Genomic DNA, 26301 nt, shown 5'->3' with positions numbered 1-26301 from the left:
TTATGTAAATACTAAATACTACATGCCACATTCCATGTACATATGTTCTCTTTTTCTATAGGGGCTTTTAAATTTTGTAAAATATTGTAATTGTCTATAACCTACACATGTATCTTTTAAGTCGGGTCTTTATTATTATGGTGACATAATGAAAATAAATAATCTTGAATCTTGAACAAGGTAGTGCATTACTGTGAAGTGTATTGTTCAATTTAGGTCTGGACTTTGACTGAGCTACGAATATACACATGAATATGCTTTGAAAACCATTCTGTTATGGCTTCGGCTGTATGTTTAGGGTTGTTGTCCTACTAAAAGCTGAATGTCCATCCCAGTCTCAAGTCTTTTGCACCCTCCATCTTGTTTTCTTTCTTTCCTACATAGCCATACATTTCATGTTTTTAGCTCTATCTTCAGATCAACTCTAACAAGCATCTTCATTACCTACAGCGTGATGCTGCCACTGCTGTTCCACGATGTGAATGGTCACAAATCTAATTTGGTCTTATCCGATCAGATCCCCTTTTATGCTGTGTTCCCCACATGACTTGTGCCAAACCTAAAAACTGGACTTTTTATGGGGTTTTTTTCAACAATAGCTTTGTTAATTGAAAGGTCTGCAGCCGTACCACTTTTGTTCCAATTTGGGTTCCAACTTATAATACAGTTTGAGAGTCTATTAGAGGTTATTTATGACCTGTACGCTGTGTTCGTTGTTCTCCAGGGTGCTGTTGGTGTGCCAATGTTCTCTAACAAACCTCGGAGGCTTTCACAGAGCAGATGGATTCATACTGAGATGAAATAAAACACAGGTGGCCATTATTTGCTAGTTGAGCAATTGGATGTGCTGAATTTTATTTAGGGGTGTTAGAATAAAGGGTGAAAACCACTTAAAATGATACAGGATGAAAACTATATATCGCTTTTATTTCACTTCACAACAGTGTACCACTTGGTTGTGCTGGTTTATCACAAAATACAAGAAAAACACAACACATTGATGTTTGAGTTTGTAATGTGATAAAGTTTAAAGGTTGTAAATATTTCAGTAAGGCAATTAACATTTTTCAAAGTATGTTTTTAGTATAAAACTGGCAATATGTTCCATACCCAGTCCATTTCCTGATTGTGATTGTTTTTATCCTCATTACTTCCGTCCATAGAACTGCTGCCAGGACCAGTCCCGCCTCCTCTTTCCTGACTGTTGCTAGTCCTCGGAGTTCCTCCGTCTGATGTGCTCACTCCACTCTGGGGCGCTGTTCCATCACGGCTCCCAGTTCGACTGCCCGTTCGGCTTCCTGTGCTGAGGTCTGTAGGAGCTATGTATACTGCCCCCGACTCCATTGGCCCAACCATGGCCGCTTGGTTCTGGATGACCAGGGAGTGTTCCGGCTGGCCTCCAGGAATGCAGTACGACAGCTCTGCCAGGCCTGGATCAAAGGTTCCGCCTGGTGCACGACGGAGAACCGGCAGGGTGTGGCTGCTGTAGCAGAGACGACCATAAAGGGGTCCTCCTGGTGCCGAGTAGCTGTGGTCCACACCTGGATTTTGGGGCCAGCCGTAGTTGCGACCTTTGTCTGGAGCATGCTGGGAGTAACGTCTGGAAAACAACCAAAATATTCACATTTAGATATTTTTTTATGGCTTTTCTGGAGAATGCGTTTTCTGACTTAAACTAAAAACTAAAATTAAACTCAAACTGGGCTGCACGGTAGCGCAGTTGGTAGCACTGTTGCCTTGCAGCAAGAAGGTCCTGGGTTCGATTCCCTGACGTGGGTCTTTCTGCATGGAGTTTGCATGTTCTCCCCATGCATGTGTGGGTTCTCACCGGGTACTCCGGCTTCCTCCCACAGTTCAAAGACATGCCTGTTATGTTAATTGGTTAATCTAAATTGCCCTTAGGTGTATGGTTGTTTGTGTGTTACCCTGCGATGGACTGGCGACCTGTCCAGGGTGTACCCTACCTCTTGCCCATAGACTGCTGGAGATAGGCACCAGCTCCCCCACGACCCACTATGGAATAAGCGGTAGAAAATTACTGACTGACTAAACTTAAACTAACATTTTTTGACCTTAGTAAGTGTGCTGTTCCTAAATTACCTGTCTTACATAAAATTATCCAAAACCAACATAAGAACCCAACCAAGACCAGACATTATGATGAAAAATGAATTAAAATACAAATGAGGTAGAACCAACAGCAAACATTATTTGTTAATTAAAACTGAGGAAAAAAGGGCAGATTCACAGTTACCATGAAGCTCGGTTGAATAATTTTTCAGGCATACTGCATCAACAACAAAAAAACCTGTGTTGCATTAAATTTTGAATGGGTTTTTATTTCCTAAATGTTGTGTCAACATCCATAAATTGAAAGAAGCAATTTTGGATAGACCGCATGCACTCTTTGTAGTGGTTTATGGCCTCTCCATATGACCTGCAGAAATTTGGGAGCTAATTATTAGTCCAAAGGCAATAACAATGTTTCACAGAAGCATCAAAGTGGGTGCAAACAGCCCTCTGATGTAGGAGAACATAAACGAGCTTTAACAAAATGGACAGAACAAAGAGGTCTCCTGGGACTGCTACGCTTGATAGCCTTCTGTTTCAGCATTTTGATCAGCGATTGATTATGACCTGGGAGCAGTGGCTCAATCGGTTGCTTAAGTGGATCGGTTTAGTTCTGAGTGCATTGGAAGACTTTTCTCTTACCTCCTGTGTTCCTTTTCGTGCGTAATAAGAGAACAGCTTTGGGTTTGATGAAAATGAACGTGTATAAGTATATGTTAACAACCTCAGCCTGCTTACACATTCCTGCTGTCTAGGGTGCGATAGCCTCGAGAGCGGGAGGTGTGTGGAGCGCTCTGGAGCGCGGCGATATCAAAAGCGGCCGTGTCGGCCTCCCCTCCGCCCTCGTCATCGTACGTTATGATGTTCTCGCGCACGTCGTCCTCCTCCAGAGGCGATAGGGAGTCCCTCTTCTGACGGCGCAGTGACAGCGACAGGGCGCTCACTGCTGCAGAGGGAACAGAAATGAATGACATTCAAGTGCAGGGAAAAAATAGAGAAAAAAAGAGAGATGATGGAGAATGGAGAAAAAAATCACAAGGGAAATAAAGGAAAGCAGGTGGAGGACGGAGTGAGTGAGAAAAATTCATGCGGACAAAGAAGGGAAACTCTCAAAGACAAAGAGAATACAGAAGCGGCCTTAGGGTAGAGGACTGGTATATCATATCAGCAGACTGCATGACTCTTCTCTGTAATTGACTTTGAGCTCCAACTGGGCAAATGGATACCTAATTCTCTCATGATGCCATGACTCTTATTCAAAATTCTTTAAGCAAAGAGCTGTATTTGACCCTGAGCTGTGGCAATGAGCCAAGCTATGGAAGCTCATTAACACGTGTTCAGCAGGGATACCTGTGGCCACATTTAACCATTGTGTGTGGTTTATAATTTACAATGGAATTATAATTACCGTTGTAACTGGGGAAATGTTACTATATGCAACTGTCGGGCAACAATCTAATTGAATAAAACAACAATGAACATTTTCAATGTGTTTTGGTATGAAAGGGATGAAAAAACCCTCCTTCCAAATGAAATAAAAAAGTTTCAGCCTGATAGTTCAAACTATGTTTAGCTTGAGTTTAGCCTGCCTCAAATCTAATGCGGAATTGCATTAGTGGTGTGAAAACTAATTTATTATTTATTTATTAAAACCTCTTTAACTTTAATAACAAGGACATGTATTTTTTTTTTTTCTACCCCTGAATCACAGATAACTTCTTGCATTGTAACTGATTAGGAAGGGGTTGGTAAAGGAGGGCCTCTCCCATTAATGCAAGATGTGCAGCAGGATAATACAATCCAGTGTATTTTAATACATAGGATGTATACACTACTCATTTTTAGATTGAATCTGAACATGGAGCTAATTTCCCTAACCGCGACATAATGTATATCAATTCATTTAAAAACACTCCTAATCCAAAATCTGAATTTTTTCTGCAAACTAATAAACACTCTGGAACCCACTTCTCAACAACTGGCATCGATTTAGCCACAATGTAATATTTTAACAGCATACTAGCCATGTTTAAGTATTTTAAAGTCACATTATAGAAGAGCTGGACGAAGTCCTGCAGTTTGATAACCTTCAGACCATATAGGTTCATCAATCTGCAGAGCATCAAAGTAAATGTCATCCTCCTGTGCAATGTTGTGCAGAACTGCACCAGCCAAAAAGATGTCAAGCACCTTCTCAGTAAATCTGGTGGAGGTTCATGTTTTATGCAACTGATCAACAATTAATTGCACACAGTTTATACAGCTGCAATGTTTAAGGTATAACAGCCAACAGAAATCCTCAGTCACTGCTGTCCAGTAATTTCTTTTAATTATTTCTAAATATATTGGTTTGCTGTTTCTAGAACCATCTGTTCTCTTATCAACAATGCAATAGTAAAATATATATTTCCCCTCTTACAGATTTGTACTGTGTTTGCTTTTATTGTCAGGCGTGGGTTGCTTTTAGAGATCTTTCACCCAACTTCATGTTGTCATACAGAGTCTATATAGGTAATCTTTAAGCCAATTTAATGAAAACATCAAGTCTAAACAAGTTCACTTCTGGAAAACTACAAGACATCAGTTAGAGAAATATGAGCCTGTATTGTAAATGTCTGCTCCCACATTCTGGAAACAAATAAGGTATACTCCCTCCAGGTGTCCTGGTATAATTAACACTCTGGTATAGACCAATAACTCTGGTATAGACCAATAACTCTGGTATAGACCAATAACCCAGCGCAGCTTTATTTCCACACTGTCCACACTGACATAAACTTGAGTGTACTTGAGAGTACGTATTTTTACATGGTTAAAACATTAATCTCTTGTGTTTTGTGACTTGTTCTCAAGTAATTAGACAACAAAAGCTTGGGGAAGGGGTTTAACAAGAAGAGAATTATTATATCATTGTGTGTCCATACACACATCTCCTTGTGGGTGTCTTGTAGGCGGTTAAGCTGCTGTATTAAATTAATCTGGTGCCATGATATTGTCAGAAGTTGCTTTATTTAATTTCTATGGATAAAATCCAATGATCCATGTTCAAAAATATTCCAACCATCCATGATATTATGTGGGATCATTTTCACACCATACTGTACAAAGGTTCATACTGGAAATGAGCTTCCACACATCAAAGGTTGTTGATGCAAGTTGAGCATCATTTTAATGACCAGACAGGATCCTCATGAATCCATTGTCAAAGCCTCTGTGAGAACATTTGGCGTTTTGTGCAAGGTCTGGTTTCAATGTTTTAAAGCTTTGTTGTACAGCAAAAAATTTCCTATTTTATGATATAGTTCAAACTTATAGTAGTTCATTGTTAACTCCTTCAAAGCCACCTTGCATGATCACCTTCATTCCATGTTACATTTGTGCTTTGATTGAACCGGCCTCTCTCAGAATGATAATGACTCCATCAAACAACATGAGTAGCGATCTAGCCGGCTGAATAGAAGTAACAATGATGCTGGCCACGAGCCAAGGCCTTCTCTGAGGCTCAGCATTATGAGACTGAGCAGTGACATTTGATTATGCTGCTACAAAAATCCAGGGAAGCCAGATAATCACTTGGTAATGTTATGTTAGTGCTGATTAGAGCTGACCTTGCCAAAGGAAATAAGTGGGCTAAATCTGAAAGAAAAACAAACCAAGCTGTTGAGTTGTTGTGACTCAGAGAAATATTTACACTGCTGCTTTTATTGTTTCCATATGCAGATTAGGCATCCTGGGAGTTGATGTAGTGGTACAAATACAGCACTAAACAAGAGTTTCTCAGCTTTTTATTAAGAGATTTGCATTAAAAGGAAAATGATATCCCTGTACCGTATATATATAAAACATGAGTGCTGAAGTGCAACCATTAATGAGGTTATGTAAGAAAAGGCTTTTTACAGGAAAATGATTAAAGATTTTCTACTTAGCATACAGCATTGCTGCTATTCTAATCTAAGAGATGAAATGTACAGCGCATCAGTATGCTCAAAACCAGATATTTACATTTACTGTATAAAAGGACATATGAGCTTTTTTCCTACCGTCTGACATTAAATATACTCAATTTTGTTGATCATGGTGTGGGGGTGCACTTTATAAAAAATAAAGGCATTATAAGGAAAGAACATTATTTAGAAATATTGAAGCAACATCACAAGACACCATCCAGCATGTTACAGGTTGGACGCAAATGAATAATGACCCTAAGCATACCACCAGATTAGCCTCTAAGTGGCTTATGAACAACAAAGTCTGTGTTTTGGAGTGGTCAACACAAAGTCCTATCTTCCCATGGAAAATTTGTGGGCAGAGCTAAAATGATGCGTGTGAGCAAGGTGGCCGACAAACCTGATTCACTTACACTGGCTCTGTCAAGAGAAATGGAACAAACTACCAGCAATCCTTTATAAAATGCTTGTGGAAGGATCCAACAATCATCTGAGCCAAGACATACAGTTTTGAGGCAACAATTCTCAAAATTAAGTAAAGACTTCTTTAGCAAATAGAAATATCTTTAACAGTTTAGTCCACTTCAATGTCAAACCGTGAGGAAAAAAGGGGTTTTGTGTTTTTTTATGCAGTGTTTGTAATTACCTAATTTCAGTTGTATATAAATATTTTTTTCTACAAAATACTTACCCAGTAGTGTAGCAACACAAGCTAGGATAGCCAGCAGTGCAGCAGTGCTGAGCCCTGGGGAGGGCAGCATGGACTGCTGAGGCAGACACACTGCTTCTCTTTCCCAGTCCCAGTCTGCCTCCGTCTGCTTATCCTTCTCTTTCTCCTCGGCGCGGGCCCCTCCCCTCAGACAGGGACAGACAGACACTGTGACCGTCCCCGTGCTGGTGAGCCCTGACGTCCCGTCCCTGAGGACGAGCGGAACGTACAGCGTCAAGGTGGAGGACGGGGAGCGAGCTAACGGCTGGAGCTGGGACAGAAGCACCAGGCTGGCTGTGGGGCCTGTAGGGGATATAGTACAAAAAGGAAGACATATTATTAATCAGCTGTAAACTGCCTGTTATGATTTTCCATTTTATGTGCTAAATCAAGGCAGAAAGTTACAATCTAAAAATAATACCCCAGAATCACATCTCCCATGTTTGCAAATCTGTGATCCTTGTCAGCTGCTGATTGATTTATACCACTCGCAGGAATTAAGCTGATGAGAATTTCAAACTAACTGCTTACATCAGCCCACTTTTTCAACATTTTGCATAACATTTTATATTAACTTACAAACTTTTGGTGACAAACTAAACTATTTGTATCAAGAATGACTATGCTATTTAAGTTAATGATATGGCACTAAAGTATCTCTTGTGCTCAAGGCCTTTTCAAAATTCACAACAGGCTAAGGTGTTATAGAAATGAGAACATGTCAAAATACGTAATTAATCTAACCTGGGTGCCTTTCAATACAGATGCTCATTCTGTGGTAAATGACTAAATGTTTGGGCAGAATGAGACTATCCAAAGCCTTATATTCACCAATATATTATTTGACCCTATGGAAGGCAGCTTGTCCCATTTATTAGATTTGTCAGTCACCAAATATAGCATCATTCTTGACCCCAATCCCTAAGGCAGAAACAATCAGCATCAATCAGGACAGATTGCCACACACACAAACCGTTTTTCACAAAAGTATATGCAAATTGTTCTATTATAGCTCTGGGTGTATGTTTTCCTGTTGGACCTCCACCCCTGGCTGCAGATGTCTTCTACCATCTACTCTGAACAGTTTCTCTTTTTCTGCCCAAAAAAATAAAATAATAATAATAACAATAATGGTGTGATCCATGTGATGTACAGTTTTAGTTTTTGCCAAAAAATAGTGTTGTGGGTTTGATCTCATGTGACCAGAACATCTTCTCTCACTGCCCACTTTATCAGGTACACCTGTCCAACTGCTCGTTAACGCAAATTTCTAATCAGCCAATCACATGGCAGCAACTCAATGCATTTAAGCATGTAGACATGGTCAAGACGAAATGCTGCAGTTCAAACCGAGCATCGGAATGGGGAAGAAAGGTGATTTAAGTGACTTTGAACGTGGCATGGTTGTTGGTGCCAGGCGGGCTGGTCTGAATATTTCAGAAACTGCTGATCTACTGGGATTTTCACGCACTACCATCTCTAGGGTTTACAGAGAATGGTCCAAAAAAGAGAAAATATCCAGTGAGCAGCAGTTCTGTGGGCGCAAATGCCTTGTTGATGCCAGAGGTGGAGGTGGTGTAATGGTGTGGGGGATATTTTCTTGGCACACTTTGGGCCCCTTAGTACCAATTGAGCATCATCTCAACACCACAGCCTACCTGAGTATTGCTGCTGACCATGTCCATCCCTTTATGACAGCAGTGTACCCATTTTCTGATGGTTACTTCCAGCAAGATAACGCGCCATGTCATAAAGCACGAATCATCTCAGACTGGTTTCTTGAAACATGACAATGAGTTCACTGTACTCAGATGGCCTCCACAGTCACCAGATCTCAATCCAATAGAGCACCTTTGGGATGTGGGGGAACGGGAGATTTATATCATGGATGTGCAGCCGACAAGTCTGCACCATCTGAGAGATGATATATGTCAATATGGACCAAACTCTTTGAGGAATGTTTCCAGTACCTTGTTGAATCTACAGGTCCTTCTAAAAAAATTAGCATATTGTGATAAAGTTCATTATTTTCCATAATGTCATGATGAAAATTTAACATTCATATATTTTAGATTCATTGCACACTAACTGAAATATTTCAAGTCTTTTATTGTCTTAATACGGATGATTTTGGCATACAGCTCATAAAAACCCAAAATTCCTATCTCACAAAATTAGCATATTTCATCCGACCAATAAAAGAAAAGTGTTTTTAATACAAAAAACGTCAACCTTCAAATAATCATGTACAGTTATGCACTCAATAGTTGGTCGGGAATCCTTTGGCAGAAATGACTGCTTCAATTCGGCGTGGCATGGAGGCAATCAGCCTGTGGCACTGCTGAGGTCTTATGGAGGCCCAGGATGCTTCGATAGCGGCCTTTAGCTCATCCAGAGTGTTGGGTCTTGAGTCTCTCAACGTTCTCTTCACAATATCCCACAGATTCTCTATGGGGTTCAGGTCAGGAGAGTTGGCGGGCCAATTGAGCACAGTGATACCATGGTCAGTAAACCATTTACCAGTGGTTTTGGCACTGTGAGCAGGTGCCAGGTCGTGCTGAAAAATGAAATCTTCATCTCCATAAAGCTTTTCAGCAGATGGAAGCATGAAGTGCTCCAAAATCTCCTGATAGCTAGCTGCATTGACCCTGTCCTTGATAAAACACAGTGGACCAACACCAGCAGCTGACACGGCACCCCAGACCATCACTGACTGTGGGTACTTGACACTGGACTTCTGGCATTTTGGCATTTCCTTCTCCCCAGTCTTCCTCCAGACTCTGGCACCTTGATTTCCGAATGACATGCAGAATTTGCTTTCATCCGAAAAAAGTACTTTGGACCACTGAGCAACAGTCCAGTGCTGCTTCTCTGTAGCCCAGGTCAGGCGCTTCTGCCGCTGTTTCTGGTTCAAAAGTGGCTTGACCTGGGGAATGCGGCACCTGTAGCCCATTTCCTGCACACGCCTGTGCACGGTGGCTCTGGATGTTTCTACTCCAGACTCAGTCCACTGCTTCCGCAGGTCACCCAAGGTCTAGAATCGGCCCTTCTCCACAATCTTCCTCAGGGTCCGGTCACCTCTTCTCGTTGTGCAGCGTTTTCTGCCACACTTTTTCCTTCCCACAGACTTCCCACTGAGGTGCCTTGATACAGCACTCTGGGAACAGCCTATTCGTTCAGAAATGTCTTTCTGTGTCTTACCCTCTTGCTTGAGGGTGTCAATAGTGGCCTTCTGGACAGCAGTCAGGTCGGCAGTCTTACCCATGATTGGGGTTTTGAGTGATGAACCAGGCTGGGAGTTTTAAAGGCCTCAGGAATCTTTTGCAGGTGTTTAGAGTTAACTCGTTGATTCAGATGATTAGGTTCATAGCTCGTTTAGAGACCCTTTTAATGATATGCTAATTTTGTGAGATAGGAATTTTGGGTTTTTATGAGCTGTCTGCCAAAATCATCCGTATTAAGACAATAAAAGACCTGAAATATTTCAGTTAGTGTGCAATGAATCTAAAATATATGAATGTTAAATTTTCATCATGACATTATGGAAAATAATGAACTTTATCACAATATGCAAATTTTTTGAGAAGGACCTGTATACATGGAAGATGTTTTTAAAAAATTCCATATCAAATTGTGGAGGCCTAAAAAAAAAACAATGCTGGAAAATATCAACAGCATTCTTTATCAACATGAATAGTACTTCAGAGTTGCACCAACATGACAATAGTGATTATCCCCAGTCTTCCTTGTGATTGAAATCACAGATCAGATCATTCTCTTCTCTAACAAAGCAAATAATGAGGCATATTTTTTGTGACAAGCTGTCCTTATGTGAACAGAATATGATCTTATTGTTCCTCTGTTCTGCTGTTGGATGACACTTCAAAGAGGACTTTGAAACCACGCGTCAGTGGATTTATCCTCCTGATCCATGATCCATCACTGTGTTCTAATCAAGGGACAAATAGCTGTTCAAAAAAAGTTTCAAGCTTTGTATTGCAAAGACCCAGATGCCTCAATATGCCAACAAGACTTAGGTTTAAGCTATAGAACTTCAGATATAAACCTAGTTTATATATTGTATTATCTGAAAAAAAATTCAAAATTGTGATGATATTAGATTTATTTGCTTGTGTGGCTAAAATGGACACTTCCATCCAGACTTTCAAGGGGTCTGGTGCACCCCAGGGCAACACACTGAGAGATAAGAAAGACAGCCATGCATACAAAACCAATGGCAATTTAGAGTGGCCGATTAACTTAACATCCATGTTGTTGGATGGTAGGTAGAAGCGGCAGTATCCAGAGAGAACTTAGGTATGCATGGGACGTGCATAAAGACATGACTGAACTTTAGACTGAGGACCAGCTTGTTGCAAAGTAGCAGTCCTAAGAACTGCTACACTGTGTAGCTGAAAAATGTACTCTTGTGAATGAAAATGCAAGTTCCTATAAAACAATCTTTGGATTTTCCAAAGTGATTATAAATTGATGCAAACATGGATGTAAGCTGCTATCGAGCTATAAGACGGGACCAACCACCCCAGACCAGATTTGCACCCAGTTGGATGTCTTACTCTCCACCACAAGTTTTAACTACAAGGGCGACTACTACAAACTGAAGCATGGATGTGCCATGGGATCTTTTCTATGCAGAAAGTGGAAAGCAGACCAGTGAACTTCCACAAAGGAACAACACTTAGCCAAGTGTTTATATATGTGGATGACACAGGGTTCATAATTCAAGTCAAAGAAGTGGAAGCATTTACTGAATACACTCAGTGGAGAACAACATCAGGTTCATTAGAGAGAGTGCCAAAGATAACAAGCTAATATTTTTAGACAGTCTGCGAGATATGAAAGTCTTACCACTGAAGTCTATAGGGAAACCCGAACACAGGGACCAGTACTTACGTTTGAATCTTACCAACAACTGGAACATGAACTATTTGGAACTCTGCAGCATACAGTAGAACAGGTCCCTATAAGAACCAAAGCAAAGGAAAAGGAACACAAGCACATCCAGATACCACCTGTAGATACCCTTACTGTGCCAATGTTAATTCATCCAGAATTTTGACAAAACACTGAATTCAGTTCACTTAAGGAGAAAAGAAGAAGAAGCAGAAGCACATCGTCATTCCATCTGTGGCCAGAGTATCCAAGAAACTAGGATATTTTCAAGCATCATATTCTGGTGCATTTTAAACCAAACAACACTTTCAGGCAGAAACTGGCTCATCCCAAGAATAAAACACAAGGTCAGTGGTATGGTATATGCTGTCCAGTGCAGCAAGAAAGGTTTAGACCTCTGCAGTGGAGAAACTAACCAGCAGCTACACAAACAGAAAGGCATAAGACTAAGAAAAACTAATAAAAAGAAAATATTTCTAAATTCTATTTTGAAGAACAAAATCAAATGAAGCTGTTTGGACATTTTTTTACAGCGTTGTGAGAAAACAGTATGTGAACATTACAGTGGTGAAAAGATGAATGCAGCAGGAATAGCAAAATCAAACTAGGGGACTAAACTAAAAAGAAAGAAGGATAATAATGCAGAACAAAGGGACAGCCAGTGTTGGTTGATGGATTAATGAAGAGTCAGTGACAGAAAACAAGAAGAGGGAGTTAGAGCGAAACAGAACTTGAGTTGAAAGTGCAAGAAGGAAGAATACGTGAATAAGCAGCAATGGGATAGAGAATGTCTGTAAAAAACAGGTGGGATTTAGAGTCTGACAAAGTGCAGAAAAGCTGTCAGTCTGCCAGAAAAATAGAAAAAGAAAGAAATAAGAAGAGGACACCTGGGAAGTAAAGAATGAATACCTACCACCACTGTCTCTGATGCTGAAGTTGAGGGCAACACCGGATTCTGAAGGGATGCTGAAATACACAGTGCTGTCGTTCCCTCCCTCATCTCTATCAATCGCGCGCAACACCTGCACCACCTGAAACAAAGCGATAGAGAGCGTAAGCGACTGTGTTAGGGGCTGGTATGAATCAGTGTGTGTGTATGAGTGTGGTTTGTGGTGTAAAGAGGGGATGCATGTAGAGAGGAGGGGAAGAAAAAACGAAAAGCAATGGGAAAACACTTCACAGAGCGTGCTTTTAGCAATGAACCATTAGCTCATGTCGGCAGGAATCATAACAAGCCAATTAGTACAAAGACACAAGTGAGCAGTGTCTGCTACACCAAATAAACAACTGCATTTGATGTGAATCAGCTTTCACAAATACAGTGAAGTGTGGCTTTCAATTTAGTAAGAGCATCTTCACTGGAAATGGTAACAAAATTAATCTAAAAGAAATCTCCCGCAGCCCGCGTGTGACGGGTAATTTCTTTTTAATGAAAAACTCTGCTTGTCATTATGCAATATGTTTTTTTCAGGAATGCTTTCGAGTGCTAGTTACAAGCCAGGAATGCAGGGATGAATGGAGCTGCATGCTCTCTGAGTTAGTCAGCGTCTAAAGGCCTTCAGAAGAATTGCTGTGTTCAGTCCCACTACGTTATCGGCTTCTGGTGTGAATATTCAAAGGCGTTTTGTCTAATGACTTGTCAAGCCAAGACGTGAACACGCAACTTTAACAGAGTGAAAGACATCATAATCTTTTTGAATTGCTTCCCACTCGCTCAAATAACAATATACACAGACACAAACACGAGCATCGCACATAAATCAACGCCGTTGCCACAGAATGAAAGATTTAGTGGCGAAACAACAAAGACTCAAGCAGAGCAATGAAAACAGCAGCCAAAACAACAGATGGGCCAAGACACCAAATTATAGCCAGCGTGAAATACAGAAGATGGAGGGAAGAACATAAAAACAGCAAGAGCAAAAGGCTGGCTTCTGTGGCGAGACTGAGGAGGGAAGACAAGATTTCTATAATTGAGATGGGATCAAGTAAGGAAACCATGGTGCAGAAAAATAGACAAGAATACGAATAAAGCATGAAGGAAAGTGGAAAGAAGGTAGACGGTCTAAGAGAAGGAGTTTAATTACACCAGGAATAGCTGCTGCATTTTGATAACCGGCCAAGGAGGACTTACCTTCCTCTACAAACAACTTTGTTTTGCCAAACTTTGTATACTTTTATTATTTTTTTCAGTTGAAATCCAATGTGTACATAGACTGTATAAAAAGACCCACAACATTTGTTTTCTAACTGTCTGACATGAAATCAGACAAAACATTTTCTGTTTTAGATCAGTTAGAATTTCCAAAATACATTTTTTTTGGTAACTGCCAGAACAGTGAGGTATAATTTTCAGTTGCTTTCTTCAAACTCAGAAATTGATATACTGTATATATCTCCTTAGTGTTTGGTAGATTTGGGTTTTAAGATGTATGACTAGGACCACACATTTTGGGTATCCTTCCACAAGCTTCTTAAGATAGAGTACTTTGCAGGAAAATTGGTCCATTTCTGCTGACAGAACTGCTGTAACAGAGTTTGGTCTGTAGGTCGCCTTTCTCACAAACACCTTTTCATCTCTGTCCACAAATTTAAAATGGGATTAAGATCAATGATTTATGATGGCTAATCCAAAGCACTGACCATCTTGTCGTGAAGCCACTGTGTAACCATTTTCATCGTACGAATATGGTCATTGTCTCCCTTGAAGACCCAAAGTCCTGACTAGTGTCTTCAGAATCAGAATCACCTTTTTTGCCAGGTTTGTACAGACAAACAAGGAATTTGACTCCAGTACACTTTGCTCTCTTGAGATGTTGTTTCACTAGGCTAAATATGGACAAAATCAGGAGCTAAAAAAGTCTATCTTAAATAGCCATTAGAAGATGTCCACGAATGTCCAGTGTTTAGAGGGTAAAAGATACGATAATCAAAGCAAAGCTTTAACTTTACAAAACAGGAAAACAATCAAATGAAGAAGCATTAAAAGGGTGCTGTGAGCCAAATTAGTAATTAGTAATATCAAAACAGAGCGTACAACATGCTAGCATTAAACTTGCACCTCAGCAAACTGCAATGCATGAGAACATTGCACAGAAGCAGGACCGGTTTATGCAGTTGAAACGTTTGTTTACAATAGTCATTACTTCAAAAGCAACATCAAAAACCAGATTACATTTTGCATATCCACGCAGGGACAAGGACTTCCAGATTATGTTATATATTAATATCCAGATTACTATCTGGAAACATGTTCCTCAGTCTGCTGAAACTAAAATTAAAGTCTTTGGCCACGCAAATATGTTGTATTGGTGGCCATCATTACATTTGGAGAAAAAATAAGGGAAGCTTGAGAGCCAGAAACAATTCTGGGAAAAAAAACTAGGAACTATGGTGCTGTCTGAATCATGTCGTGGTAGTGTATCTCTGCAGAAGGGGCTGAAGAATTTACGCAATTGGTGCATTCATGAGGGAAGGAAAGAACATTTTGTGAAAATAACCACCTTTAACCATATTTAGAGATCAGTATACAATGTCCTTATTTGGACATCTTTTTGTGCCAATTTTTTTATTTTCAACCACAAGTTTTAGCTTTGTATCATGAAACCCTTTATGCTCCTATATACACGAGTATAGCACACTTCCATATTTGATAGAAAGCTGTTTTGACATACTTCATTTTTTAAGTAAAAATTAAAAACACTCCAAACAAGATCAAGACGCTTTCATCTAATTCCCTTTTCAATTAATGAATAATGTGCTTACAAATTGCTTGTTTCGGCATGAGTTTCATAACTTGTTCTAAATGCAAATACAGTGTGATATTTGGAAAATATATCTGATGTATTCATTGTATAATTCAACCAATCCTTGGTGGGATTTCTGTATTTTGTTTATGTTGCTTTATGCCAGCAACTACTAGTGTTTGTTGCAATTTTTGTATTAAAAAGTTGCAACTTGCATTTACTAAAAAACAGACCCCAAAGGCATCAGGCATTTCCAAGGCTATTCTATATCTTTTACACCCAAAAATGAAGATAATAAAAACATTTAATTATGTAATTGCAGTTACGTAACATTAAAAAGGTGATTTGCTCTAAAAATAACCCTGATTGATTATCAAAAGGGGAACACTCACAACAGCTGTTGCCCTCAGCAGGTTTATAATCAAGTTCAAGTTGTTATTGCTGCATGATAGACTTTAATGACTTAATAGTCACTCATGGGTTGTCCATTGTGTTGAAACAGCAGGCAGTTAAACAGTCTTTCACGCCTGGTTTAATAACTCGGCTCAAAATTTCTTTGGCAGCTTAACAGGTAAGCAGGTTTGTACCCAATGTAGAAGAACCTGCAAATGCACATCTATAAACATCTATAAACATTACTTACAATGGAACTGGACAATGATTTGTGACCCTTGCGATTTGTGATTATAAGCCAATTTGTCTGGCTTAATAAATCAGAATTTCAATGGAATGGCTTTAAACTAAACACAGTTTTCCTAAAATACTAACATGTCTACAAAGATTTCCCAATCCCTTATCCAACTTTGACCATTATATTGACATGATTGGGTAACGGCTTTATGTACAATATTTTTTACATGCAGGAACACAAGTAAAGCTTCAATAATACTTTTGTCTGTACTGAAACCCAGCACAGGCTAATGGTTTGAAATATACCAAGGTTTTTAAAATGTATGGTATTAAAACCACACACACTGTATGTCTTGCTATTCCCGCAGTAGCTTCAGAGATTTCTCTAACTGTATGGAGCATAAAATAAAATAACAATACCCTCCCCCACTTGTTTTATGCAAACCGCAGGCCCCTGGCCTAAAGAGTTTTTTTTTACCTTTTTTTTCTTATAATTGGCATTATAAGAACATGAACAATCATGACTTTGAAGCTAAAGAAGCACCACCCATTATAAAGGCAACGTGTTTTGAAATGACAGCATAACAGCAAAGAGGCATAATATTCTGAGCAACAGGCACATTTACATTAAAAAATACTATGAAAGGTATTGGTGTTATTCTATAGTTTTGCTTTTGTATACTTATAAGTATTAAAATAACTAATATCTATGTTGTAGATAACATTATTATAACTGCAGCATTCAGTGTGTTATATTATGGTGCAAAGGAGGATTAACTGTTGTTTGTCTGTTTTAAATAAAAGCATTTGCATCATGTTGTATCATTTAAAAATCCTTTATCTTAAGGTTATTACTTCATGGCAATCTCAGAAATTACAGGGATTTTAGTGATTAATAAAATTAAATCTGGCAGAGAATATAAAGTTCTATGTTTATTTATCACACTGTGATACCAGCTTGCCTTTTTCACCACATTCCTTGACAGCAAAACAGTTTTTCTTATTCTAAATGTTTATTACAATGATTTTCTACTGAGTCCATCGGCTGCTTCTGCTGCTGGTCCACAGTCAGTAATGTGCCTATAGAGCAATGTATGTAGCCAATAACACCTACAGCAGGAGCAGTTCTGCCACTATAAAAGCATAAATTTGTCTCACAGCTTTTTGACAAATTGCAATCTTTAGCACAGCTGGCAACCTTAAAAAGTAGCTGAGCTGAGAACTGAGCAATGAAAAAGTATAGGAGTATTGGTTTGCGAAGTTGTCCCCACGGTGGGAACACATGGTACAACCGGTGACATTTCAAAATATGCTTGTTATGTAGTGGAAAATAAGTTGCAAGCAGCAGCACTGTGAGCGTATCATCTTACTCAAAAACATTATCATTGGTTTTGTAGAATGTGAGTGTAAAGCTTCCCATCTAAATGAGGCACATGAAAGTGTTGCCACCTCATTCCTAGAGTTGTATTTAGTTATCATAATCCGTGGCAATGTTCCTTTCAATGCTGTGAACATATTGAGGGTATTTAGAGAGGTTTCAGAACGCAACATATCACTTTATGCTGATGATGTGTTACTTTTTATTTCAAGTCCCCATATTTTTTCCCACCGGTTTCGTCCTGAAACTGATGGGTTGCTGGTTCGAACCCCTGCTCTGTCCACCTCAGTCGTTGTGTCCTTGGGCAAGACACTTCACCCGACTTCCCTGCTGATGGTGGTCAAAGGGCTCTGTGGCACCTGTATGTGGCAGCCTCACTTCTGTCAATGTGCCTCAGGGTATCTGTGGCTACAATGTAGCTCACCACTGTCAGTTTTTGAATGTGTGTATGAATGAGTGAATGAGTGATTGTAGCACAAAGCGGTTTAGGGTCTCTGGGGACTTAAATAATGCGCTATACAAGTTGAGGCCATTTACCATTTTAAATTGAATTTGCATAGAAGTTTTTCTGTAGATGAAAACAGCCAAAGAATAGCTCACCAATATAGGAATCACAATAACACAAAGTACAAGTTTTTGTTTTAAGGCAGACCTTTTTAAATGGTTAAACAATGTCAACCAAATTAGGGCTGCACAATATTGGGAAACATGCGACAATGTTGGTGGATGTTGTGATAGCAATATGGTCTACACTAAAGAAACAAATAATTGAATTCTGTTAATGTCCTTCTGCTTTGGGTTTATAGCAAACACATACCCCAAATAATAAGTAGTCTATCTAGATAGTAGAAAAAAATATATATCTTTATTTTTCTAGGTTTTATAGAAAAAGTTGCTTCTGGGTGATGTCTGTTGTTTTAGAAAAGAAACAAGTTAGCTTTTATTTCTTATTGCGTTTTCAACCTATTTACCTAAAAATGCTTATGCTGCATAACACAACATATGTCTCCAAATAATTTCAAAAACAGAGAGAATTAATGCATGGTCCTCAGAAAATTAGCTTACATTAACCATAGTTCAGGCAGTTCTTTATGATATGAATAATGCATATAGTGATGTTGCAATAAGTTGTGTAGCCCTACAGCAGACCTTAAACAGTGGTCCTCCTTATAGAAAACTATGTTGGGCTGCATTATTCCAGAAACAAAATTCCCATGTTTTTATATTTATTTCAGTCATTACCTGTTTTTATATCTTAATTCTTCTTTACCACCTTAGATTCCATAATCTCATTTTACATTTGAAAAGGCAAGTGTCCCTTAGCATATTGGAAATCCCAAAGAAAAGGTGAACTGAAACACTAAGTTGTACTTTTCCTTTCCTTAAACTAGTGGTCATAATCCCAAGAGCATAAAACTTGGTTTGGTATAGAGCAGTTTGTGTCTTTAAAGATGTTTTACGGAACAAACCAGCATCCTGCAAGCAGCTCTCTACAAGCACCCCATTCTCAAATGTTACTCTTAGAAACTGTTTAGAGATGTCCTTCAGTCCTTTTCCTCCAACTTTCAAAATGCCTGAGCGACCAACCTAGTTGAGTTTTTTTAACCTTACAATCAAATAAAGGTGTATTCTCCATTTATTATAAGAATTCATGTAGAGAAACTTGAGACCTCTTATTAAATATTCAACCTGCATGAAACAACCTAAACCTGCCTACTGTTACACTCTGAATAGGGTTACTGTCCTAAAACTGTCCCATAACCCTTTACCTGCTGTTTTTGGTACAGTGTGAGGAAGCTAAATGCTAATGTAAGCATCCAGTGCTGTCCCTTGTCGTTATATTGAGATCATCATGTCTTGCTTTAGCCTTGAAAATTTTAATCTTTCTATGGTTACCTGCTCCCTTCAGCCCAGGATCATGGTGACACACTGGCTCTAGCCAGAAGAAAGACCGTAACTTTCTTACATTTATGCATCAAAATGTATCAAGTTAGCTTTTTAGTTTTTTGTTAAGAAGACAGTTCCAAATGAAAATATTTAAGTTAACAAGCAAGATATAACTAGGGAATGTGAAATCATCTGCAAAGGATTTACTGATCACTGCATATGTACCAGCATATTCTTCTCTGTTTAAGCAGTCCTCTACATCCTGAAGCAGAATATGATCATCACAGAATAAGTCTGCAATGGATACACTTGACTGTTGGATGGATTTAATTAGAAGAAACTCAAGGTCCAGTTTCCTCCATCCAGACAGATATTGGGGAATTGTGATCAAAGTGGATCTCTGCTTTGTCAGATCAGAGAAAATGTGCTTCTTGTGGAGTTATTTAGCAGAATTTGGGCAAACTTGCAGCAGGCACTCATACAGTTTAGAGAGGAATGCTGTTGAGAACCCACTCGACCTAAAGGCCTTGATTAGTGGCTTTTCCCTTTGATTGTTGTACTGTGATTTCATCCGCACAAAGAAACTGTTAATCTAAGTCACACTGATCATTTAGTTAGTCTGACCCCAGCCCTTTGTACATCAGCTTAGCTGGCTTCTGTCCTGTTGTACTTCACATTTTTGCTTTCTTGACACAATCTTTCCTTAGTGATCTACAGACGAGTCTTTAAACTTTAAGGTTTTGATGTCTTTAAACGTTCAACCCCATTAATGACACCTTACACAGATATGTTTGTTCTCTAAATTACATAAAATGCAATCAGGATGCAGAAAAGATCTTCAATTTGGTGTTCCTATGAATGATTTGAATAAAAAAAAAACATTGTAAAAGGTAAGCATACCTAAGATAGATAAATTTATTTAACAGAAACCTGCTGCATTTTTCAGTACTGTATTTCATTATTTATGACATTACATAAAATAAAAAATAATAAAACCATGTTAAAAGCTGACCTCACCTTCTCTGTTTCTACAGGGATTAACTGTTTAAAAGGAAGTTATCAAAATGATAACCAGCAAAAACAAAATTATGGATCAGGTTTCTCTTTCCCATGAAAATAATGTTGATGCACCTTTTGTTTAAGTAATGTAAATCCAAACAAACTAAAAGCCCTCTAATACAATACTGTTTTACCAGATCAGGCAAAAATGTAGAGTTGTGGGCAAAATGCAGTATATGGGGAAAAAAATGCAACACTGTTAAGTGTTGTCTTTTATATTATCTGTAAGACAGATGAAACCAAAATGTGGATTTTGTTTGGCCATAATGAGAAATGATTGGAAAAAATACAGACAGGATGTGCGTTGCACAGAGTTGGAAGACTAACATTTTAGGCAACCAAATGACCCCTTAAAAATTGTCAGTTGGTCAAATGAGACCAAAATGTATATTTTTGGCGACAAGGCGAAGTGATTGAAGGCAACAAATCAGAACAAACAAAACAAAGAAATAAACAAAGTATGGAGGATGAATTGAACTGGTTTGCAGATTCCCTTTATGGTCTGAAATGTTGCATTTTCAGTTTATTCTCATTTTTATGCTGATAAGCTGTAAGTGTGTGCACAAAGTTGTTTGATTTTTTGTATTCTTTTGTCCTGTGGATCGGTGGTTTGCACAGGTTGAACCCCAATGGTTGCCTGCTGAGACCAAGATAGCTAGTCTAGGTCCCAGCCCTTCTCAGAGCCTGAACAAGATACAAGAGTCAATAAAACAAATAGATGAACGGATGAATTTAAGTTGTTTAGCATGCAGGAAGCAGATAATTCTACTATAATAACAACATCATTCCTTCCTTCTAAATGTGCAGAATGGGTTTTGTTTAACAAAAGCTGAAAAAAAAACCAATGAATATTTACTCTAAAGCCGAACTTTGGTAAGCACCTCTAACCATACGGTGGGCAAACTTACCCCTTTTTCTGTCTGTCTGGAGATTATCACACATAGACTTATGAGAAACATGCAACACAGTTTTAGAACAAATATTTTAATGTTCAGCCAATACTGACCTGTCCAGCATTGGATGAGTCACACAAGGCTGTTGTGTATTGCCTGTCGAGCTCGGGTGCATTGTCGTTGAGGTCTAATGTCTCTATTGCAACCAGAACTCTGGACACCTGGCTGGGATTGTCTGGAAAAGGCAAAGAGCAGGGACATACATCATAACGTTGCCAAGAAAAACATCTGAACATTTATCTGCATTCTGAGAATGATCTGAACATAAAAAAAATAAAAAAACACCACACACTTGGATGCAGGTTTGCGCTTGATTAATTCCATGCAGTTGTCCTCATAGGAACGATCAAACATTTTAGTCTTAGTCCAAAAAGCCTCAACAATTCTAAGATCCCGTTAGCCAGCACTCATTTGGCTAAAGGAGCTATGGTACACTTGGTGTCATTTGGCTCATATTACAGCTCCCTGGATCCCAGCTGGATGCTTCTATAGCAGTCAAGATTTCTTTACATGAAAGTGTTCAAGTTGCTGCCAAAGCTTCTCAGAGTGTCGAGTGTGCATGTGTGTTTTTAAAGAAAGAGAGACATCAAGCAGAAATAAATGTAGAGAGCAGTCAATGTGCATGCAGTTACACAAGGGTGCAGTTTAAATGGATTGGCTTTAGCTTTTCCACTCTACAATCACTTGGCCGTATTCATACTTGGCCATAAAGTTCTCATGGCAGAGTGTTAAATGCATAAAGTCTGAGTCTCCTCAGTATGCTGCTATAAAAAACTCCAAGCTCAGTGGTACTCATCATTTGTCTGGGCAGCCAATCCAACTAAACAGCCCACCAAGCTTTCTATAAACTGAGATACACACATGTACATACACTTCCCACACCACATTCCTCAACGCGGAGAAATAACAACGCGTCACGGATGGTAGCAACTGGTCCCCGTCACTGAGAAGCTGAAAATGAGCTCTTGCTGTAATGCCACTGGGTGAGCAGGCCTGCCTGTGGCCATGGCAGGTCTCCCACTGTGTTTGTGTCAACACAGCCAACAACAGTCTGTTTATTAGATAGAGCTCATTATTCAAGATAGGAGCTCGCTGTGCAGCCGCCTCATCTGTTCAGGCGCTCTCCTGCCACAAGCAGCCCTGAGTAGATCTTAAGCAAACATTAACTTTGTCCAGGACAAGACTTGGCAGGAAAACAACTTTCTTTCATTGCTCACAGTGGGTGGCATTATTTAACAATGATCTCGCTTGTACAAAAAAACACTAATTGTAAATGTATTGTGTTATTGGGACCTTAATGAATTGCAACCAGCAAAAAAATGCTACTGGAGCTGAGCCAGGATTTACCACCAAGCTGGTGTTAATTCTAATAATACCAAAGAACAAAGCAGAAAATAGATAATCACATTCTGTTAAAAAACCCATTCGGTACATGCACTCTGTGAGTCTGAGCTGGAACCTGGCATCAGCAAAGATGATTGTCAGCGCTACAGAAAAACTGAGTGACTAATAAGATGATTCATCTAACTGTTTTTGTGATCTGCCACAGTGTTGGCAGATGAGAGAAAGTTTGGATTTGATAAGGCATAAAAATGATTGGTTTAGAAGAGTTGTCTTTAACGTTAAAATGAGGTGCTATTATCTCACTTCATTGCTCCCATTTTCGCTACTTAGAGTAATACTTTTTTTTTGCCAGTTATATTTCACAGAGACAACCCAAAAAGCCAACAAGGTAAGGTGAGCTAAAACAGAAAGAGTGTTTATTTGAACTAGCAGCCATAGTTTTCCTTGCCAGCTAATGATCTTGATGCACTGTTGCTGTCAGACCTTCACTATGGCTTGAAACACCTAACAGACACACATTCCCTTAAAATCTACCACTGTAAATGTAAAACAGTATCTCCACCAGTTGGTCTATTTTCTCACTGGATAATGAGCTGTTGCTATAGAGGAATATTGAGCTTTTCTTTTTTAATTCAACTGTATCGTCTATATGCTTTTTTGTCCTTTAACTTTTCTACATTTTAATATGTTGCAAACACAAATTTACTAGTAATAATTGTGATATAACTCATGTTAGAGAACATTAGTAAACAAAAGGTATGATGAAGACTAATGAACAGGTCATACAAGGATATAGAGAGGTTTAAAGCAGATTTAGGTTAGAAAACAAACAACGATTTGAAGATCTCGCACAGCACTGCTAAATCCATTATGTGAAAATAAAAAGAGTGTGGTACAACTGCAAACCAAGAGTAAACTGACAGTTCAGGAAAGGACAGCATTATTTAAAGAACTAGTCAAGAGTAACTCTGGAGAGGGCGCGGCACGTGGCACAGCGGGAGAGCGTGCAACCCATGTGTGGAGGCTTTACTACATGACGCAGCTGTCCCTGGTTTGAATCCCAACCCCGGCGACCAGTGCTCCATGTCTTCCCCCAAATTCCTGTCTACCTACTCAAAAAAATAAATAAAGGCCACTAGTGATGCAAAAAAATAGGAACTCTGGAGGAGGTGCAGAGATACACAGCTTAGGCAGGAGAATGTGTGGACAGTTAAATCTAGCCTCAGGAAGAAAATCGTTGCTCAAAGAGAGCCATAAGAACTCATGTTTACAGGTTTGTCCCAAATGCTAACATATAAAAGAAGGTCAGACAAAATTGAAGTTTAATTTTCTGGCATGCATGCAAAATGCTTGGTGAGGCAGGAAACTAATGCTACACATCATCCTGAACAGACTATCCCTGCAGTGAGACAAGGTGATAGCAGCATCATACTGTGAGCATGCCTTTTTTCAGCAGGGACAGAGACAATAGTCAGAGTTGATTGGAAGATGGATATAGCTTCATAGAAGGCAATTCTGTGAGAAAGTTGGAGGCTGCAAAAGGCAGAAATCTCAGTTACTAAATGCAAAGCTGGTAGAGATATAGCTCAAATCATTCTACAAAGTATTGACTGGGGGGGATAAACACAATGCAGGCCACATGTTTTAGAGTTTATATGTAAAGAATTTTGAAATTACTTTCCTTCCATTTCACAGGTATACACTACTTTGTGTTTGAATATCACAGAAAGTTGCAATGGTATAACAATGAGGTTTGTGATTACAACATGATAAAATGTGAAAGATTCAAGGGGTGTGAATACTTTTGTAGGGCACTGCCGTTTACTTTTTAATTCAACTTTGCATTCTTTATGGCTTTGCATATAGAACCCAAACAGCATGTATGGTCTTGCAGTAGTATATTAATGCATATTAATGTTAGGCATTTAGGGAATTTGTATATTGGCACAGGGCAGCACAACACAAATGACTTAACAAGGCTTATGTTGGCAGTTATGGTTTGTTGAAACAAATCACTTTAAAACATCTATTTACAAAATTACCTTTTATGCATGACTGTAAGCTCCACAACATCAACTTCGGATGCTTTTCTTAACTAAAATACAATCTATGAAGTGCTGGTGCCTTTGCTATAACTTACTTAGACTCTGCAGGTGTTTATCATTCCCCTTTTGCAATCACAGTGTGCCAGGAAAGCAATGCTTGTCTTTAATTTGTTGCTTTAATGCTCTGAATTAGGTCGTACTCTTATGGGGAAGGATCTGTTGCAGCATCGAATAACCAACACAGTATAGATCAAATGATTTTCAGGCACGCTGCAACAAATCGTCCTAGCAGCCAAACAGCATCACCCTTATGGCTTGATGACTTGACAGCTAAGCCGTTTAGTGAGCTGCATCACACACTGAATACTGAGTTTTTCAGACATTGGACAACACAGAGGTAACTCTGTTAAACCTCTTACTCATCAGTGGGTGCAGGTGTCAGCGTTAGAAATGCTCGTTTAAATGAAAGCTGCTCTAATAGAAGAAATAGCATAAAAAAATAAAAGCTCTAATGATGGCACAACACAAAATGGTGCAAAAAGAGGGACCTCTGACCCCTCTGGGTGGCGATGACAGTGATGTTGTGCCAGTGCTCCCGCTCCCGGTCCAGCTCCATAGCCGTGGTGATGAGGCCGGTTTCTGAGCTGATGCGAAACAGGGCCTCCGGATCTGACTGTGGGTCGATGGAGAATCTGAAGCAGAGAAAGGAAAACATACTTTGTAGTTGACTTAAGGAAGGTGAGGAAAGTGATGAAAGACAGGAAGAAAGTGTAGCTGCAAAGGAAGGAAGCAAGCAGAGATGGCGGCGGGGTGCGGAGCAAAAGAAGCAGTTGAGGCAAGTGTGTGAAGGAGTGATAAGGGGACGGTATTCAAATGGCCATAGAATTAATGTGAAGAGATTATCATAGCAGATATGAGCTCTTTTGAAGTGAAAAGGATTATCAAAATATCTCCAGCAATATACCAGCTATCATTCTTCCCCACATTCTTATTCCTAGTGCTTTTGCATTTAATTGGGACATGGCTTTTTGGAGTTGTTTCACTTTTTTTTTACCTCCTTGAACTTTTTAAGTCAGGATCTACCACAAACAGGCGTTAAAGTACAAAACCTTTTCACACATTGTAGTTATTTGTGTGTTCTTCTGTGATTACCTGTTTTGTTTTCTGGATTAATGTATTGACTAAACTATTGATGCCATTACCTTTAAGTGCCGTCCTTATTTTCTTTCTTATAGCAAGTACTCCTGGCCCTGTTCTTCTGTTTTTAGCCATGTCTAACTGGTGGATGAAGCTATTGATTGAGCCACTGTTGTGATTACGTTTAAGTACTCTCCTTGTCTTTCTTTCTGTGGAAAGTACCTCTGACCTAGTAGTTTAATGTTCAGCTATTTCTCTATTCTTGATGGACCACTGATGCTATTAACTTGAAGTATTCTCCATGTTCTTCTTTCTTTTTAAAAGTAGCCCTGGCCTGGTGCTTCTATTTTTAGCTGTCTCTGCTTTAGACAGAACCCCTGACAGAACTGTGGATGCCATTAAGTTTGTATACTCTCCTTGTTGTTCTTATCCATAGGAAATACCCCCCAATCAGTGTTTTTGTGGGGGGTGACACCTTCCTG

The 26301-nt window shown here is 39.2% G+C and overlaps 1 protein-coding gene across 3 annotated transcripts in view; it reads right to left on the bottom strand.

Moving 5' to 3' along the window:
• LOC124870076 overlaps positions 1-26301 on the bottom strand; it is a 260321-nt gene that overhangs the window by 6083 nt on the left and 227937 nt on the right. For 2 of the 3 annotated variants that reach the window (XM_047368529.1, XM_047368528.1), the window contains 6 exons: positions 25238-25374; positions 21347-21468; positions 12554-12671; positions 6709-7029; positions 2809-3016; positions 1111-1600 (listed from right to left, as the gene is read on the bottom strand). In XM_047368529.1, coding sequence (XP_047224485.1) covers positions 1111-1600; positions 2809-3016; positions 6709-7029; positions 12554-12671; positions 21347-21468; positions 25238-25374 — 1396 coding nt within the window. The remainder of the gene's footprint in view (positions 1-1110; positions 1601-2808; positions 3017-6708; positions 7030-12553; positions 12672-21346; positions 21469-25237; positions 25375-26301) is intronic. The other variant, XM_047368530.1, reaches the window with a different exon arrangement.

This window comes from Girardinichthys multiradiatus, chromosome 6 (genome assembly GCF_021462225.1).
Source record: "Girardinichthys multiradiatus isolate DD_20200921_A chromosome 6, DD_fGirMul_XY1, whole genome shotgun sequence".
NCBI lineage: Eukaryota > Metazoa > Chordata > Actinopteri > Cyprinodontiformes > Goodeidae > Girardinichthys > Girardinichthys multiradiatus.
This window is presented reverse-complemented; position numbering and strand designations above follow the sequence as displayed.